Source organism: Crocodylus porosus, unplaced genomic scaffold (assembly GCF_001723895.1).
Source record: "Crocodylus porosus isolate Cpor-Errol unplaced genomic scaffold, CroPor_comp1, whole genome shotgun sequence".
Lineage (NCBI taxonomy): Eukaryota > Metazoa > Chordata > Crocodylia > Crocodylidae > Crocodylus > Crocodylus porosus.
The window spans coordinates 224408052-224427732 of record NW_017728886.1 but is presented as its reverse complement, the minus strand read 5'-3'; the positions used below and the strand labels follow the sequence as shown (position 1 = coordinate 224427732).

General features: G+C 43.2%; 1 protein-coding gene across 2 annotated transcripts in view; it reads right to left on the bottom strand.

Moving 5' to 3' along the window:
* Nucleotides 1-19681, bottom strand: part of WWP1 (WW domain containing E3 ubiquitin protein ligase 1) — a 95649-nt gene that overhangs the window by 63402 nt on the left and 12566 nt on the right. For both annotated transcript variants that reach the window (XM_019550000.1, XM_019550008.1), the window contains exon 2: nucleotides 3152-3242. In XM_019550000.1, coding sequence (XP_019405545.1) covers nucleotides 3152-3221 — 70 coding nt within the window. In that variant the 5' untranslated portion in view covers nucleotides 3222-3242. The remainder of the gene's footprint in view (nucleotides 1-3151; nucleotides 3243-19681) is intronic.

The following is a 19681-nucleotide window of genomic DNA, read 5'->3' as shown; positions in this document are numbered from 1 at the left end:
TATCGTTGAATACAAGATATTACAGGGGAGAAAAATCTAGCACTGGATGTAAAAGAGGTTTTTTGACATGTTGCAGATCCCCACAATGCCAATAATAATCAGGATATAAGCAAAAATAAGAGGGTCCTAGTGGTTACCAGACAGGAATGATATTCTTCTATATCCTTTCTCCCCTCCCCACCATCTCTGTTAGCACAGCCTTGAACTCTGGAATCTTTACCAAATGTATAGGGTCATGTGAGCAAGGTTTTGGGGAACAGGTTCACAAACCCTTCCTTCTCTGGTCAAAAACAGATGATAAAAGTAACAATCTTCTCCTATTAAATGAACCTATTTAGCCGGAGTACCAAAGCCTGATTTGCAAAGATCTTATAGAGATACTACTGTACAGAAGTCTTGATTGCTGAAGATTATAGCAGGGACTTGGGAAGAGGAGATGCAGCTAAATTCTGTGGTATCACAGACCTAAATGCTGAGATAGCTGGCACCATCAGCAACAGTTCTGAGGTCACTAGTTCATGAGTAAACAAATCCAATGATGCTGGTACTGGTACAGACATAATACCATATTTACTCAACTACAAGATGCCCCTAAGTATAAGATGACCTTCCAACTACATTCTATATATGGAACATTTATAAATTTATTTTCCAGGTGTAGAAACTAATTATTGGAATGCTGTCTTAAATTCGTTGCATTTCCACTGCTACAGCAGGGAAAACAGTGGCTGAGGGGGCTCAAGTAGCCTCCTTGCCCTCGGCCCCAACAACTTCTTTGGCCTGCAGACTTCCTGCCCCCCTTTACTGTCAGTCCCTGCTCAGGCTCTCTTTTTCCCCGCAAGCACAATGTGGAAGTGAGCTGCAAGTGGTAGTAAGAAGGGTAAAGGAACAGAGAAAAGGCCTTAAACTGCAGGGGAGAACAGGAGACTGTTGTGGGTCTGACTCTGGCTCCAACCTCAACTGCAGCAAATCTTAGCACAGGTACTCCATAAACAGGCCTTTAAGTACTACTTTTGCTCCAACTTATACATAGTACAAACTGTGTAGGACATTAGTCCAGAGCCAAAAGGCTCATCATGGCTTAACATACAGTTTACTGGGCTGGGCTCCAGCAAAGTCAACAGCGTTTCAAGCCATGGTGAACCCACAACCTAACAGCTCAGAAAGGATCCATTGCCCCCACTTGCAACTAGAACTGGGTGTTCTTGTCACAAGTTCTGAGACCCTCCAAAATGCAGATGAGGCTCAGGGCTGCCTGGTCCCCTTCTACCCCATAGAGGGTGGAGCTGAAAGAGGGGCAACAGAGCCTCTCAGCTACATAGAAGTTTGGTAATGTTTGCCAGCCATTTAAGGCTCAAAGAAACAGGAACCATTAGAAATGGGAAAGAAATGTGTTGCTCAACTGTGGGAGTGAAGAGGAAGTTGAAATGTATTTGATGTAGTGGCACACCATGACTTGAAAAAGTTGGTGTTGAAGGGCATGAGTACAATGGACACTATATCTTATTCAGATGGGCTGTACTAACCTATCCTTGTGGTAGGTTACCTTCAGTGTATTAGCCCAACATGGACCATGTTTTATTGGTGCACTCAGCATGGGTTGCATTCAATCAACTTCATAACTAGCTTCCATGACTGAGCACACGCTGCTTCTAACAGAAGTTTAATTGACAGCCAATGTCAATGTATTTGTTGGGAGGGGGTACGTTCGTTGTGGGGAGGGGGAACGTTTGCTAACACATGGATGCAAGACAACAGGCTTTTTTCCTCATGCTGATTTGAGGAAAAAAAATCCTGATCTTATATTTGTGTAAATATGGTAATAACAAAAATCCTGTACAGCAAGGATTGGCAACATTTTTTGGGAGAGTGCCAGAAACACCTGCAACCTTGACTTGTATGATGACGGCATGCCAGGGACGGATAGTGGGGGGAGGTGGAATGGGCCCTATGCTTGTGACAGTGCAGCCCTGGCCCCTTCCCCAAGGCAAGCATACCAAACAAAATGCCTTTGCATGCCACACATTCTAGGGGTTGCCTACCCCTGCTGTAGGGAAAATCACTGAGGGGATCCTGAAGACAACAAAGGATGACTCCTTGATTTGCTGTGATATACACAAACCACAGTGTTTATGGTTGCCAGAGGGAACTAAAGTCATGTCTATGCTACTCTCTGACTGAAATTTCACTTAGGAAGAAATGTCAAAAATTAAAAGTCCAGGAAACAAACAAAATAAAGTATTAAATATGACAATGTGCTACAGCAGAAACCATAGTAGACTTGTTACAAAAAGAAATAAGCACAAATATACACTCCTAAATTTTACATATATCACTGCCTTGTGAAGCAAACTTCCATCACTGAACTAGTCAAGAGTTATTTAACAATATGGGACATTGTTTCTTTAAATGGCTACAAAGATAAAAAAGAAAAATATAAAAATTATTCTTCAAATGAATTTTAAAAAGACAATTTAAACAGTTTCCATCTATATATATCTATAGATATAGATATATATGAGGCATAAGCTGCATAAAAAGCATTCTCCCAACATACTACAAAATTGCAGGACTGTCTCATCTCACTTTTGCTGACTATGCCTAAAAAACTTCACCAAAGACCAGCATATATGTCAAAGAATGTAATCAAATTCTACCACAAAATAGTCTAAAAATCTCCTCCTGATTTACATTAAATACTTTTAAAAAAAAATTGAGATATTCTGTTTTATGCTTGCTAGCCCCAATTCTATTTTCAAATGTCACTTGAAATTAATTTGTAATACTTACCACATAAATGTTTAAATGCATCAACATTTCCTAATGTTTACTATTTATAAAGTAGTAGCAAGTAGACAGGTTTCAAAGTCAAAACATTGAACAACTACTATCAATTGGCTCTGAGTATACAAGTTTAGAATAGCTTTTGTGCTAAAACTGTTCTAAAGTTTTCCATGTTTGCTTTCAAGACAAGATTCGTTTCCTGAAGGCTGATCTAAGTTGGTGTTTCCTTATTCTGCCTTTCAACTCAGCCTATATCAAATCAAGATTCCACAGATTTTAAGTCACAAAAGACCATTTACCCTGAAAAAGGATGCTCTCCTGAGCAGTGCTTAATATATTTTCATATAATGTACAGATTCCTACTTACCAGTTACTTGCATCTGTAATCTTCCATTATGATTGTTACTCGTATCAGATCTTGGTGAGGCTGTAGCCATGTCAGAGACTGCAGCTTTCGCCTATTAAAAAACAACAGATATTTTGCACATACCCATTTAGCTTACTGAAAGCATCCAAATTCACGTATTATTCACGCCTGTATGAATTAACTGATCAACAAAACAGAGTTCCCTCCTGTTAATGATATACCAAAATACGTTTTACCATTGTATAACAAACTTAGAGTAAATTTAAACTTTTATTGTACTTCCTTCGAACAACCTCAAAGGACTTCGCAAATATTAAAAAGTTGGTAGGAAAGTATTACTTTGATTTTACTTCAGTTACTTAATATGTAGTGGTTGATAACTTGAATGCTTAAGGGTTTGATTTTTCAAAGAGACTGTGTACCAACAATTTCAGCTGAAGTCACAGGGAACTACAGATACTCAACTATTCTGAAAATCAAGATGTAGGTGACTTGCTCAAGGTAAAAATAAAACCAGGCAAAAAGGCAGCACAGTCTAAAGTAGGGGTGTCAAACTCACCCTGTGCCTGAAGCAAAGACCATGGCGCTCCTTGAGTGCCAAATCCAGTCCAGGGAACAAGGAAGTGGTGGTGGCAGCAGTAGCTACTTTGACTCCAGCCAAAGGAACACAACAGTCGCAGTGGTTTGGCCTGCAGAGCACACCACTGCATACCCTGTGCCACAGCATCAGCTTCAGCAGGGGCCCTCAGCTAGGGAGGTAGGACCATGGCAGTGGTAACAGGTGATGAGGCTGAAGGGTGGGTAGGGCTTTGTCAGGCCTCCTTCACCTTCCTGCCATGGATCACTGTGTCCACTAGGGCCCAAAGGTCTCATATTCTACAGCAGAGGCCTGTTCCTCTGTAACTTCCAGTAGCCTGCTCATACCAGGCAGGCTATATCCAGCCCATGGGCCTATGTTTGACATCCCTGATCTAAGATGGGTACCAAACTGGGATCCAAGAGGCCTAGCTTTCATTTCCAGCTCTGCTAAAAGACCTCTGTGGCTTTTGTATCCATCCATCAATCAATCAACTTTCTTGCCTATTTAGAATGTAGATGCTTTAGGGCTGGGATTCCTTCTTACTCTGTTTACTGGCTAGAACAGTGGGAACCTGATCTCATCTAGGGCATCCACACACTACATACAACATAAGCACTATATTCAAAGCAAAATAAAAAATAGAACGCAAATCTAGGTTCCAACTTCTGTTCTTGTCACAAGATATTCCCTCCCTAAATAGACATACAAATTAAAAACAAACAAACAAAATTTACTTTAGGGCTCAGATTAGGTACACATAAATTAAAATTTATAACCTTGTACTGGTAAAAGCAATAACATGAAAATCATTTAGAGCAGGGGCGTGAAACATGCAGCCCGCAGGCAGGGTGCAGTCCCTGGCAGGCCAGAGAATGTGGAGACAGGTCTAGCAGGGAATCAGGACTGCCACAGAAACCAGAGCTACAAAGCCCCATTGGGCATGACCGCTGGCAGCACAGAGTAAGGGCTATGCCACAACAGCACTACTAACTCCATACACTTGGCCTGTCACCATCTGCCCCACTGCCTCCATTGCTGGTCCTACCATTGCTACCTGGTCCACAAGGAGCCCCATCATTTGGATCCAGCTCAGGAGGCAGGGTGAGTTTGACACTGCTGATTTACAAAGTTTGAAAGAGAAAGGTACATATCTAGGGCCCTGTGTAGTCTGCAATATAATGCATGGGACCAAGTTCTGTGGCAAGCACCCTTAACTTGCTGCAACCTGATCTGGCAGCTGCTTTAGCTGGTCTGGGATTGGTATCATGAGTAGTGTGGATCCTGGAGCAGGCAAAATAGGCATTGTGTGGTATGGTGCAGCTGATGGCTGCCCCAGCTAGACTGCCACATGCATTACTTGCATAGCAGCTCCAAGACTGCATTGCACATGGTGCTAGCTCTCTCTACCTGATCCAGGACCCATGCTGCACACAGCACCTGCAAGCATTGTGGATCCTGAACCAGCTGAAGCTGGCACCTGGTGTAGTGAGCATCCCAGAGCAGGCCCCATGTGCAGTGCACTCTGACACAGCATCCACTATGTGCAGCGCAGTGCCACTCCAGCCAGATTATGTTGCACATTGTGCCCATTCTAGCTGTTCTCGGATCTGAGCTGCAAATGGTACAGATCCCAGATTGGCTAGAGAAACATTTCAAAAGTTTTGAGTTTCAAAGCAGCAGCCCAGCCAGCAGCAGGGAAGAGCCAGGGCTGTGCTTCCAGTGACTCCGTGCAGCCCCACATGGCTCACCCCGGCAATGAGCGCAGCCTCTGCTCTCCCCGCCTCCCAACACTGGGCTGTGCTCCAATCGGCTCCACTAGCCCCATCGAGCTCAGCCTGGTGCTGGAAGGCAGGCAGAGCCAGGGCTGTGCTCTGCCTCCTGCCACTGGGCAGAGCTCCACCAGGCTGCAAGCCACTGGGAACCCAGCCCGGTGCAGGGCTGGGTTACCAGCAGCTTGTGGAACTGAGCCCTACCTCCCTCCACCAACTCAGTTCCGACCAGGCTGTTCTCAAGCAGCTTGCAGCCCAGTGGAGGAGGATGGGGTGCAGCCCAGGGTCTGTTTAACCTCCACCTGGCTCAGTTCCCAGTCACTTGTAGCCTGTGGAACTGAGCCCTGGCTACCTCCACCGGCTTAGCTCCCAGGAAGGCGGCAGCGGCAGCCTCCTGCCCGCACCCCCAGGAGGGCTGCTGGGCTCTGCCGGACTACTTCTCTGGGTGCCAGCCCCGATCTCCCTAAGATCAGAGGAGGCTGCTCCTCCTCTAGTTTCATGCTTATTATTGCCTGGGCAAACGATCAAAACAGAGTTGAAACTTCAAAACTGTTTTGATGAAACGGAACAGTACTTTCAAAATGAAACTAAACTCGAAATGAAACACTGTTCCGTCAAAACACAGCACTGTTTTGCTTTGACTTGTTTTGTGCAGCCCTATGTTCCAGTTTTTGAATCAAAAAGAAAAACAAAGGAAAAAACAGTGTTTAAAAATGAACTAGGTTAAGCATGATGGCTCATTATTCTGAAAACCAAAAGCATTTTAATCCAAAAAATTAAGAATTTCAAACGCTAACTAAAATTATGTAAACAGTTCCCCATCCAAAACATAAAAACATTATAACAAAAACCTTATAAAGGCCAAGAATCTCCAGTACTTTTAACAGTTTCTCAGTCTTACAGTCTGCTTTCTTTCCAAGGTACATTACATTATAGTTTGGAAGGATATATTTTACTCATACATCAATAGTATGCAAAGATATGCTATTTGTACAGATTTAGGAGGAAGAATCCTTTCCCCAAAGATCTTATAATCTTTAAAAAAAAAAAACCAAAAAAGAAACAAGCAGAAAACCCACAGACAAAAGGTGAAGAAAAGAGATACCAAATGGAGAATGATGTGGTCAAAATAATAACTAGAAAACATCTACCTAACTACAAGCTTTTTCCTTATTAAAAAAAAGGTACACACACAAACACCTTAAATTAAAACAGCATTAAGCATAAACCAAGCACTTTGAAAGTTCAGAAATGCCAGATTAAGTTTTTCTGTACAATTAATTCAGCCCACTTGCACCGTGACATCACATGACTCCCAGTACTACACGGGGGAACAGGGACTCTCCCAAAGCCTGCTGGTCCCCCTTGACCAGTTTGTAGACAGCTACCAGATCCCCTCTCAGCCTTCTCTTGTGGGGGCTGAACAGGTTCAGGTCCCGTAGCCTCCGCTCATAGGGCCTGCCTTCCTGCACCCTGATCATATGAGTGGCCCTCCTCTGGACCCTCTTGATGCTGTCCACATCCCTCCTGAAGTGCGGTACCGAGAACTGGACACAGTACTCCAACTGCAGCCTGACCAGTGTTGCATAGAAGGGGAGGATCACCTCCTTGGACCTGCTCGTGATGCATCTATGGATGCATGACAAGGTACAGTTAGCCTTCCTGACAGCATCCCCACATTGGCAGCCCATGTTCATTTTGGAATCAATAATGACACCAAGATCCTTTTCTGCCTCTCTGCTGACTAGAAGGGAGTTCCCCAGCCTGTAAGTATGCTGCTGGTTCTTCCTCCCCAGGGGTAGTACCTTGCACTTGTCAGTACTGAATCCCATCCTGTTCTCATTCACCCACCCCTGGAACCTGTCTAGATCTAGTTGCAGCCTGTCCCTCTCCTCCAGCGTGCCCACTTCTCCCCACATCTTAGTGCCATCTGCAAATTTGAACAAGGTGCTTTTCACCCACTTGTCCAAGTTGCTGATGAAGATATTGAACTGTGCACGCCCAAGGACCGAACCCTGGAGGACCCCACTGCCCACATACCTCCAGGTCAAAAAAGACCCATCCACCACCACTCTCTGGGTACAGCTCTCCAGCCAATTTGCAACCCATCTGACTGTGTAGGCACTGATGCCACAGTTGCCTAATTTCTTAATAAGAATGGGGCGAGAGACTGTGTCAAAGGCCTTCCTAAAGTCCAGAAAGACTACGTCCACTGCGACACCTACGACCAAGGATTTTGTGACCTGGTCAGAGAAGGCCACCAGGTTGGTCTGACAGGACCTGCCTCAAATGAACCCATGTTCTTGCCCCTAAGCATGATCTCCCCTGCCAGTCCCTCGCACATGTGCTCCTGGATAATCTTCTCAAAGAGCTTCCCTAGGACCGAGGTAAGACCAACAGACCTGTAGTTTCCTGGGTCCTCCATCCTCCCTTTTTTGAAAATGGGGACCACATTGGCCCTTTTCCAGTCCTCTGGCACCGCGCCAGAGCACCACGAGTGCTCGTAAACCTGTGCCAGGGGTCCCACAATGACCTCTGCTAATTCCCTCAGCACTCTGGGGTGGAGATCGTCAGGACCTGCTGACTTGAACACATCTAGACACACCAGAAGTGGCAACCACATGACACCTGCAAAGCATAGGCATGACTCAAGGGACGGAAAGAGGCCATAAATATAGTCTTTAAGGCAACTATGGCCTTAGAAACGAGTACGGAGGGAGGAAGAGAGAGAGAGATAGCAAACATCATAGGCTCACCCGCCTCAGAGGGCAGCCTCCCCTCATTATCTTTTAATATTATCTTTTAATATCAAGGTGTGACAGGCAAGGGAGTAAAGTGAGATCCTGGGAAAATGAGCAGGAGAAAGCAGCCACTAGGGGGCATCACAGCATCCCTTGGATGCCATCAGTGTTGCATGCCATTGGAGGGAAACAGTGAGGAAGGCCAAAACAGAAACAGAACTTAGGCCGGCAACAAAGATTATGGGCAACAAAAAGTCCTTCTTTAAGCACATAGGGAGCAAGAAGGCGGCGCAGGGTAGCATAGGGCCACTACAGGATGGACTAGGGCAACTCATAACAGATAGGATGGTCAGAGCAGCTCTTAAATGATTTCTTTGCATCCGTGTTCCTGGACACGGATACAAACACAACTCCCAATGAGACTTTAGTCTGGCTTGAGGGAGATACCAATCAACCAACGGTTAGCACTGACCTGCTAATGGGGCACTTGGAGGGGTTGGATGTATTTAAGCCAGTAAGCCTTGATGATCTTAACCCAAGGGTACTACAGGAATTAGCCAGTGTCATAGCAAAACCACTGGCACAACTGTTTGAGATTTAGATTGGACATCAGGAAGAAATACTTCACAGTGAGTGTTGCCAAAATATGGAATGGACTTCCAAGGGATGTCGTGCTTTCCCCTTCCTTGAAGGTGTTTAAGAGTAGGTCAGACAAGCAGCTGGCTGAGGTCACTTGACCCCAGGACTCTTTCATGCCCAGAGCAGAGGGTCGGACTCAGTGATCTAATAGGTCCCTTCCAACCCTAGAAATCTAGGCAACTGGAAGGTTGGAAGCACTTCCTGGTAATCTGAAGTCACAGGGAGAGGAGTCCATGCCAAAAAACAGATTGGTTACTCTTTTACATTAAAAGAAGCACAAGTGGGACTCCCTCAAATGAGCATGGGGATTTAGAAAGAAAACTAGGAGAAACATATTTATTATATGAAAACTTGAGTACATTATCAACATAAACATACCAGAATGGGGGCTCTCCAAAAAGAATGTCATCAACATCAGTGCCAAAATCTTTGATAAAAGTCAAGGTGGTCACCACATTTATGCACTTCCAGTCTTCTAGGACTTTCCCTGAGTTCTCAAAGTTAAAAGCCAATCGTTCTACAATTACAGCTGCCAATTCCCTTAATACTCTAAGATCAGAGTCAGAGAAGCAGCAGGCCAAATTTACCAAATTTAGTCCAAGGCAGGCTGGACATTTCCACCTGACCATTGTGGCTTCTCCCTGCCTTAACACATGGGTGAAGCCTCCCACTGACAAAACATCAGGGAGGCCTCAAGCTTCACAGGCCAGACAGAATAGCTCTGAAGCAAGCCATAGGTTGCCAACCCCTGCTCTAGGATGAATCTCAAACCTCACTGATTTGAAAATCGCCAAGTTATTTTCTCACCTATTCTTTTTCTACACTAGGATAGTTATCCAACTCCATCCTTATCCTTACTGTTAAATATACTTGTCACTTGACTGTTGAACTTTTCTGTGAAAAGTGACATAAAAGTACATTAAACTTATCAGCCTTCTCTGTGCTGTCCAATATCAGCTTCCTCTCTGTTAAATAAGGGACCTACACTCAGCTATTCCTTTTATTTCTAAACTTACAGAAAGCTTTTAAGCTCCTTAGCTGTATCTCAGTTTGTGCCCCAACCTTCCTGATTTCATCCTTATATGCTCATACTAACTCTCTCTCATCCTTAGTAATACAACTGAGTTTAGTCCTTTTTTTGTTTGTTTTTGGTGAAAAACTGCTTTAGACCCACTCGTTACCCAAGCTACTATTGTTTGCATCAGGTTAACATGCTATTGTACCCTTAATATTGCCTTTTTAAGGAACAGTCATGCTAAGTGACTGTCTAACCTGCTCTTGAAAACTCCCAAGGATGGAGATTTTGCAATTTCTCTAGGTAGTCTGTTACAATGCTTAACCACCCTCATAATAAAAAAGTTCCTCCTAATCTCCAAGCCAGATTTCATCTGCTGCAGCTTGAAGCCATTGCTTAGTCTTGTCACCTACAGCCACAGAGGAAAGCTCATCTCCATACACTCTACAGTCGCCCTTCAGGTACTTGAAGACTTATCTAGTGCACCTTAGTCTTCACTTCTCCAGACTAAATAACCCTAGCTCTTTCATCCTGTCCTCATAAGTCTTGCTTCCCAGGTCCCTAATCACTTTTTGTTGCTCTGTGCTAGACTCTTTCCAAGTTGTCCATAACCTTCTTGAAGTGTGGGCTTGGGCACATTATTCCAGTCTCACCAGTGCCAAGCAGAGAGGAAGAATCACTTCCTTTGATTTGCAAGTGATGCTCCAGTTAATACAACCCAGGATACTGTTAGTCTTTTTTGTTTTTTTGCAACAAGAACATAGTGTTGGCTCATATTCAGCTTACTGTAACCCCAAATCCTTCTCTGCAGTACTGCAGCCTAACCATTCACTTCCCAATCTACATTTATACATGCAATTATTCCATGTCAATTGCAGGTCTTTGCACTTGTTCTTAAGGAATCTTATCTGATTCATTTCAAGCCATTTCTCCAGTTTAAGTTATAGGAAGCAAGCTATGGGAATAAGGTAGTTCCTGTTGTTCTTACTTGCAAGTAAATCCATGTGAAAAAGAAAATCCGTTAATGGAGAGATGATCAAAAATGGAGAAATTCTTCTTCTCATGGTATGACCTTAAAGTTCTATTGGACATGAGATACTTTAAGTATAGTAGACATCATTATTTTGCATTATGATCTACTAACTCTTTTTGATCTCAACTGTTTTTGTCCTTCAGAATAAATGAGCAATCAATCAGTTTAGGAACTATGAGAAATTGGCTAAGGATAAAAACCTTAAAGTTATTTCCTGAATTACTTTAAGCAGAATACATAAAGTATACAACGTACAGAGATACCCATGATGCAGAATCTTAACTAATAACTATGTTATATAAAGCCAACTGAAGAACAAATTATAATACACTTCCTAGATCAACTCCATGCCAAAGCATGGAGTTAGAAGGTATACCAAATGTGAATGATCTTTTTCAATTATATATCCTGACCCTAATCATAAAAACATATTTACATTTAACTTTTCTATTGCACTCAGCGTTCATTAATTTCAATCCTCTCCCTGACTAAGGCAATAACTAAGTATATGGCAACCTGTTCCATTGACCAGAACATAAAAGTAAGCAGAGCTCTGGTAAGGAGACCCAGATGGCAGAAGCCAGGTCCCCCTGCATCTTGAAGATGGGAGGGCATCATGTATCTTAGTGGGCCTCAACCTTTCATGCTTACTCGGGCAAGCCAGCAGGGCCTCTAGAAGTGCTTCTGAGATTGGGGTTAATGTATCCCTACCCTACCTTGAGTGGGGCTGCCTTCAGTCTTCCCCTAACTTGTGGTTGCCCCTTTGGCCCAGCCTGTCTGCACAGCAGGAATACCTTCTGGGGAGAGGTGTTAGGATGAACCTACCAACCTTCTTGTTCATTAGCTCTGCAAACATGCTTTATGTCTATGGACACCCATGTTGCGGAAGGTAATACAAATAATACTGTCTAGGGTGCTAATGCTTGCAAAGCCCTTTGGGACACTCGCAGGAAAAGTACTCTAGAATTGTCAAGTATTACTTATTAAATTATTAATTTATTGATGGGTCTTCAGGGGTTGGACTAGATGACCTCTGGAGATCCCTTCCAGCCCTACTTCTCTATGACTCATTGTAAGGCTTAGCCCTAATATGATCAGGCCTCAAGTTACCTGGTTTAAGTAGTAAGAAGAAAAAAAACAACTTATGTTTCCATACATACCAAGAACCTTTAGTTATTTAAGATCTTTCATGTAGCTTTTGAAATGTTAAAACACACTTAAGCATACAGAGTCCAAAAGAGAAAACAAGTCAGTCAGTGTTCCTCATCCTGACTTATAACTTATTTTAACTTAAAACATGTGGGGTGAATTAAAAATAGACACAAGATTATAGTGTGAAAAACATAAAATTAAAGGCAATTAGTACTTAATTTCAGTATAGTTACATAAATACTTCCACTTCTTTAAAAAGCAGCATTTGTTGTATTCTACCATGCTGTTGAAGCTCTTGTAAAAAAATAGCTAGACATATCCTGGGAAACCTTATTTAAATACATATATACATATACCAATACAAGATACTCAGGCACAGCTCTGGAATTAGGCATAACAATCTCCTACAGGGTCATCCATGGTAAACAGACCTGAAGGGAGGTTCTAGACAAACCACAGTCAAAATCTCAATGGCTGTAAGGGTGGAAGAAAGCTGCAGCAAGATGGTCTCCTGTCATCTAAAGTTCTTGCCATCTGCCCTTGCCACTAAGCCCAGATCTCCACCTTGTCAAGGCTGGTTGCTATTTGTGTACCAGCTTCCTCACATTAAATAAAACCATGTGCAGGCTTCTATCACAGAAAACTATCTTCAGGAAAGGAGATAAGTCTGTGTGAGGGAACTACTGAGATACTGCCCTCCTTTCCATAGCAGGGGAAAATCCTTGCTTGCATCCTCCTGAACTGTCTTCTAACCTTTTGCTAAGGAAGTCCTGCTGGAATTTGAGTGATTTCAGACCACCCCATGAGGCGACCGACAAGATCTTTGTTGCCTGACAGGTCCAAGAAATGTGGTGAGAACAACACCAGGACCTGTATATGGCCTTCACTGATCTCACTAAAACCTCTGATTCCATCAATCATGAATCCTTGTGGAATCCTACTGGCCAGATTTGGATGTCCTGAGAAGAACTTCAAAGTCCTGTGGCTTCTCCAGGACCAGATAATTATGGCTGTTTTATGTAACAGATTAGACACAGATGCATTTGTCATCCAAACTGGGGTCAAGCAAGGATGTGTCATTGCCCCAACTCTGTTCTCCACTTTTTGACAGTCACTTTGGTTCTAATTACGGACTGCCTTCCTGCCAGAACTGACATTGAATACCAAATGGATGGCGAGCTCTCCAATTTGGAATATTGCTGCTCAAGAACCAAAGTACTCAAAACCATCCTTGATCTTCAGTACACTGTAGGCTGTGCCATCCTTGCACACACTGTGGAAAACCTCCAGACTGCATTGCAGGGGTCAGCAACCCCCGGTACGCATGCCAAGCATGGCACGCATGGCCATTTTGCTCGGCACACCACCACCAGCCCGGGCTCTAAGCAGCTGTTGCCAGTCACAGAACCCAGGCTGCTCCCACCAGGCAGCTGGGAGGCTGCAAGCCCTGCTGCAAGCAGACTGGGTTCCATGGGCCGGCTGCAGCTGGGAGCCTGCAAACAGCTGCTCCGGGCTCCAGCATGTTGACACTCCAGCACCTTCCAAAATAGACACTGTGGTTTTTTCGGCACTCCAACCAAAAAAACATTGCCTACCCTTGCTGTATTGGATCTTTTCAGAGAAGCCAACCAAACTTTGGGCCTCTATCTCAACGCTGAGAAGACTGAAGTGCTCCACCAGTGAAACCTCTCCCCAAATTACTATTGAGAGAAAAACCCTGGAGGTAGTTGAGCACCTCCCTTACCTGAATAGCCACTTGTTTGAGAGGATGAACAGTGATGAGGAGATCCAGCACAAGTGCACATGTGCACTTGTTAATAATGTTACCAGCATTGAGTCAGTGATCTTCAAGCACCAACTTTGCTGAACCAACACTACACGCGGATGCCTAACTTTCAACTCCAAGCTGGATTTGATTTAAATCAAATTGATTTAAATCACTATTTTAAATCACTGGTCAGGAAGCCTCAATTTAAATCACCCTTTTCTACAAAACAAACTTTCTTGTTGATTGATATCCTTTATTAATTCAACTTCTTGAAACTGCACTTTAGAGAGAGGTAAGGGCTTGACTCTGTACACAAACTTGTAGAAAGACAAGAGGGCTCATGGGTAGATAATCAAGTCTATTATCTCTAATTTCCATATACTGCTGTTAACAAGGAAGTTAACTCTGGAAACACAAATCCAGTTTGAGAACTAAAACTAAGCATCACAGAGAAGCTTAATGGGATCTTCTAGACTGAGCACTGAGTTCCATTGTGGAGAGTGGCTCTCTTTAATCTTTACTAATCTATAGAGAAGTCTCAGAAGCCCAATCTTATGGGGTTCCCAAATATAGTCCTTGGCCTGTTGTGATCTATTTATAAAACTTTTCTAAAACGGTTACATGAATATATTGTCTCAAATAGTATACAATTAGAAGTTATAATCCTTATGCCATGATATCTTTGAGCTTTATTATGTCTTACATTAAAACTAACTTTATATAGGTTTATTTTTTCAAAACAACCATCTTCAATTTTTTAAAAAGATTAAATTTAAAAAATTCAATTTAAATTAAAAAATTCAATTTTCTCAGTTTTAAAAAATATTGACTTTTATCCACCCTGCTCAACTCCCAAAGCAAGTGCTCTACTCCCAGCTTAGTAATAGCCAGAGCAAACACTACAATGACACTGAAGGTATATCTGAAGAAAACAGATGCAGACATCAAGAGCTGGGAGGAGTTGGCTGCTAATCAATTCCAATGGTGCCATAATCTCAACCAAACAGCAGTCCATTTTGCGATAAAGCATCTTGCCCTCATAGCAGAGAAGAGTGGAGGAAGGAAAAGAAGCAAAATCCTAGCCTGTGGTCAATTCTCCCCTGCAGAGAGACCTGCAACTTCTGTAGATGTGTCTGTGGCTCAAGGACCCTGGACTCTTAAGTCACCTCAAGTTCTATCAATAAGCCACGGTAGAGAACATCCTTGATTCGAGGGACTGCCACCACCAATGACAGAAGATAGTACTGCATCTAATCTCAAGAGTGCAGACACTGAAAAACTCCACAGGAACAATGAGTTTAATATTTTTTCTTCTCCACCCAAACAGTTGTTTAAATATATTTCATTTATGAGACTAAGGGGGAAAAATTTTCCTTCTTCCAGTTTCAGAAGTCCTCTGAATCCCACTCATATCTAAAGTCTAGCAAACATGTCTTCTTTCCTAGTTCCAATGGCATTCATTTAATTTGTAATGTTCTTTTCTCTGAACTGATGTTTCTTAGTCCTACTAAAGTTCTATTTAGTTCAAAGTGGGATACCAGCTAACTGTTGAGCATGACTGTTTGCATATATTCAGTAACGAAATTCAAGGAAAAAAAGAGGGTATTGACGACCTCTTTGGGCCATGAAGCAGTGTCAGTCTGCAAGAAAAATCCTAGACTTAAGCAGTGACACAAGTCAAATTCCAAAGGTGCTGGTGATATTGCAGAAAACATGGACATGGTTTTTGGCTGCAAACTGGTGCACTGAATCACACGTGCACTCATCATAACACTAAAGATCTTCTCAAGTTAAAATGGCCAGACTGAATCGCTTGTGATGTCCTGGTTGTGCGATTCTCAAATTGAGGGGACACAGTTGTTAGAGCTCTGGTGATATCCATGCTGGACATCTTTATATTCAAATTATATGCCATATCCAAAGGAAAAAGAGCCTAGGTATTGTGTACTCTTGAGAATTTGAATGTTAATTCAAGGAAAAATATCTGGTTTGCTGCTGGACTGTTCTACAAAGGTTTGTTCACAGAAAGAACCATATAACACATTTTCAAAAGACTTGCTGATTTAGCTCCCATTTTCCCCAAATTCAGTTTGTGATATATGAATGGTTCAAGTTGAAAATTGGTCTCACTATAGACTCACATGGTTGACATCTACTTCAGTAGACAAGGTAAGTCAGAGGGTTAGATGTCACATGCACATAAATGGCTGAAACCTCATCAAGTAGAATAGGACCACTGCTGTATTCTCTGCAGTTCACAAACAGTAATTTGATACTAAGACTAGAGAACTTATTTGCCCTCATCTTATCCGAGTTCTTCCCCCCAAATATAGTTCAGATAACCTGGTAAGTATGACAGCAAAGGTTTATTCTTAAAAGGCTATACTGTAAGTCACTTAAGATGCCCAAAGGTAAGGCAAGATATTTAAATGCAAACAGAACCAACTGCTTGACTTTAACATTAAAGGTACTGCCTAAACTGATTTAAGTATGCCTGCAATTTTGTGTAGGAAGAGCCTTCCACTTTTTTCCCCCCACAATTAACTATTTAGATGACACTGTTACTAGAAGCAGGTCTCCGGCTTAAGTCTTCACACCTTACGGCTGATTATAATGTAAATGTCCATGAAGAATTGCTTACCAACGATAGCTTCTGTTAATTTCAAGGCTGCTATTTGAGGTGTTGCTCTGATGAAAAAAAGCTTGAATTTTATCATATTTCTCCTTAGCCTAGTGCCCCCAAGGCCAGGCTAGCATGGAAGAGAGGTTCAATATAGAAAGAAGTTAGGCTTAGAATAAAGATCCAACATACAATACAAACTGTACATAACGCACTCATTTTCAGTTGGAAACTATAGGAGCTGCAGGTGATGGTGGATGAAGAAAAGCCTCTTTAAGGGTCCATGCAGCTTAAGAAATCTTGGCAGGCTACTTCTTGAATTCTTGTTCCATATGTATCAGAGTCTCACTTCTGTGAGGATGCCACTGAAAGCCTGAGGCACGCTCCCCTGGAGTAGGCCAAATTCTAGCCACTAGTCACTCCTATGAAAAAAGCAAAACATAAGAGGCAGACCCAACAGGGCGCTGCAGACAAAAAAATAATACATGACTGCGTACATTTGGCCAGAACTATTTTCTGAGTTACTGCACTTCTGGCTTCTGTTACATTCACCACTGTTCTAATAGCTGGAATTATCATCTAAAAAATTTGGACTTTGAAGGGCCAAAACTAGCTCAAAAGAGGAGAGAACTAAAGCCACCTCTTCCCAACAAAGCACAAGAATAGATGTTGAGAAAAGTAGGGACAGCATGACAACACAAGACAAAAACCAGAACACGCAACTGACCATCATAACACTTAAAACAGCATTCAGGAAAAGCTATCCAGCAGCTTGCACCAGTGGAATCAGTATAAAACAGGGGTGTCCAACATCCAGCCCACGGACCAGATTCTCTAGCCCACGGAACCCTATGATCCAGACTGTGGCACCCATCAAGAATGAAGGCTTGACCCAGCACCAGGGGTGCTGCACACAGTACAGGGGGCCAGTCCAGGGTGCGGGCTGCATGCACTGCCTACACCAACCAGCCCTAAGTGCTGGCTCTGTACTAGTCCAAATCAGGACATGCCAGATCCAGGATGCAGGGCCTCAGGCCAGCCCTCATGTAGCTGCTGAGCTTCTAGCTGTTTCAGCATCTCTCAGCGCACACAGCATGAACAGGCTCCGTTACAGAGCTTGTGCTGTTTGCTGCATGCAGGGCTGGCACAGACACATGCAGCACCCCACTGGACCGGCCCTGTGCACTGGTTCCAGTGTATGGGCAGCTTGTATGTGTAGGCTGCCCCCTCCTTCTTGGAGTGGAGCTGGCACATTCTGCATGTGGTATGTGTGGCTGGAGAGACTACACATGCTACATGCAGCACTGGGAGCTACTATGGGGTGTGCGCTGTATTCAACACCCTGCTAGACCAGCCTTGCGCTCTGGCTCATGTATGTAGTCCTGATCCAGCCCATGGGCTAGGCCAGCAACTCACATACGAGTTTTGGTGCCAGATAAGTTTGACACCCCTACTATAAAACAAACTAAAATTTTTGGTAAAATGAGGAAGTAGAAATTTTGCACTTTACTCACATTCTTCACAAACAGCACAGCCAAAAAAGAAACAGAGGATGCAGACAATTTCACCATCAATGGAAACAAACCAACTGTATTTGGCTCCATGCAATGGCAGTTTTTTAATCTACTGCAGTCCAAAAGAAGCCATGGCCCTTCTGGCTGAAGCTTTCTGTGATCAAACAAGGGATCAGTATTGAATGGGCTGAATCTTTCACTCTAAAATGTACAAAAGAGGATAAAGTACTAAATTCAGAATCTAAGGGGGTTTTTTCTTTAATTGGCATCCCTCCCATGTTGTAGAAGCTCTCAGAATCCCAATGAAATCTAATGCTTTACTTAAAAGCTTCTCCCACCAACTGTCAGCACTAAAAAATTTTATCCTCAAAGAGAAGTACTAGCCTGCCAGTTTGATTTCTGATACCTTTTTAGTACTACTATTTAACTTAATACTGCCACCACCAAAGACGGATGTATGTTTTCCTATGAGCCGAATACATCATAGTTTAGCTTTAGCCATATTCCTCCTAGAAAGGGGAAGTACCTATATTTCTTTTAAAAAATTAATCAGAAAAAACTCCTACCTGTAGTGGAAGAATTTTGGCTCTCTTACATCAAGAACCTAGTGGTGACATGTAGGAGGTGCACATGCACCCCCTGATGACCACTCTTGCTGCTTAGGTAATGGGCATGGGGGGAAGGCAGGAGCGCCAGCACTGGCCAGCTAAAGTGGCTTCCACTTCTGGAAGTCCCGCAGCAACTTCGGGAAGCACCGCAGCTGCTTTTTAGTAAGTGAGATCAACCCTGGTGGACTGCCCCTCCCCACCCCGGGTCAGTGCAACTGGCCACAGGGGACACCCCCACTCCCCAGGTCAGTGAGACTGGCCATGGGGCGACCCCACCCTGGTCGCTGACAGACCCGTACCCCCACTGACTCGAGAGGCGCCAGTTGCCCATGCAAGAACCTGCATAGAAATTTTGATTTGGTCCCTATTATATTTTAAGCTGAATATGAAAACCAGCATTGTAGGTTTATGCAATAATAAAAACAATTCTGAGTGGGTCAGCATTCACCACACACCAGAACTCTCTCATGTATATTTTGCAAAACCTTATACTGAATGTTTCAAAGAAACTCGAACAATCCGTTTGAAGATATAACAACAATAAAGCGCTTCCCCATCAGGAGTCAAGCTGTCAAGGAAAAGTCTCCACAGCTAAAGCAAGGTGGCTTGTTTTAACAGATTATTTGAGACCAAACAATCCTCTTAAATAGAATCAGTTTTGGCTACATACATGCAAGTTACGTCAAGAAATATTCTTGTCTGGACCACTATGAAGTTCTTGGATCAACCATGTCTCCCTTTAACCTTCATACCGCAAAAGTCCTTCTGGTATCCTTGCCACCAGAAGGCCTGATGGAAAAGGATGAAATAAATGAAACTTCATTCACTGGTGCAGAGGTGCTCATGATTATGGCTCTGGGGAAGAAGAAGAGTGTGGGGTCAGTCCTGCACTGCCTGCCTCCACCCAGCACCACACACATGCTAAAGATTATGCTTTGCTGCAAATTAACATGCTTTAACAGTTATAAACACTGTTAAAATGAGAAGCTGGATACCTTCAAGTCAGCTGGCCCTGACAATCTGCACACCAGGGAACTCAAGGAGCTGGCGAGTGTCATAGCCCAGCCCCTGGCACGGATCTTTGAAAACTC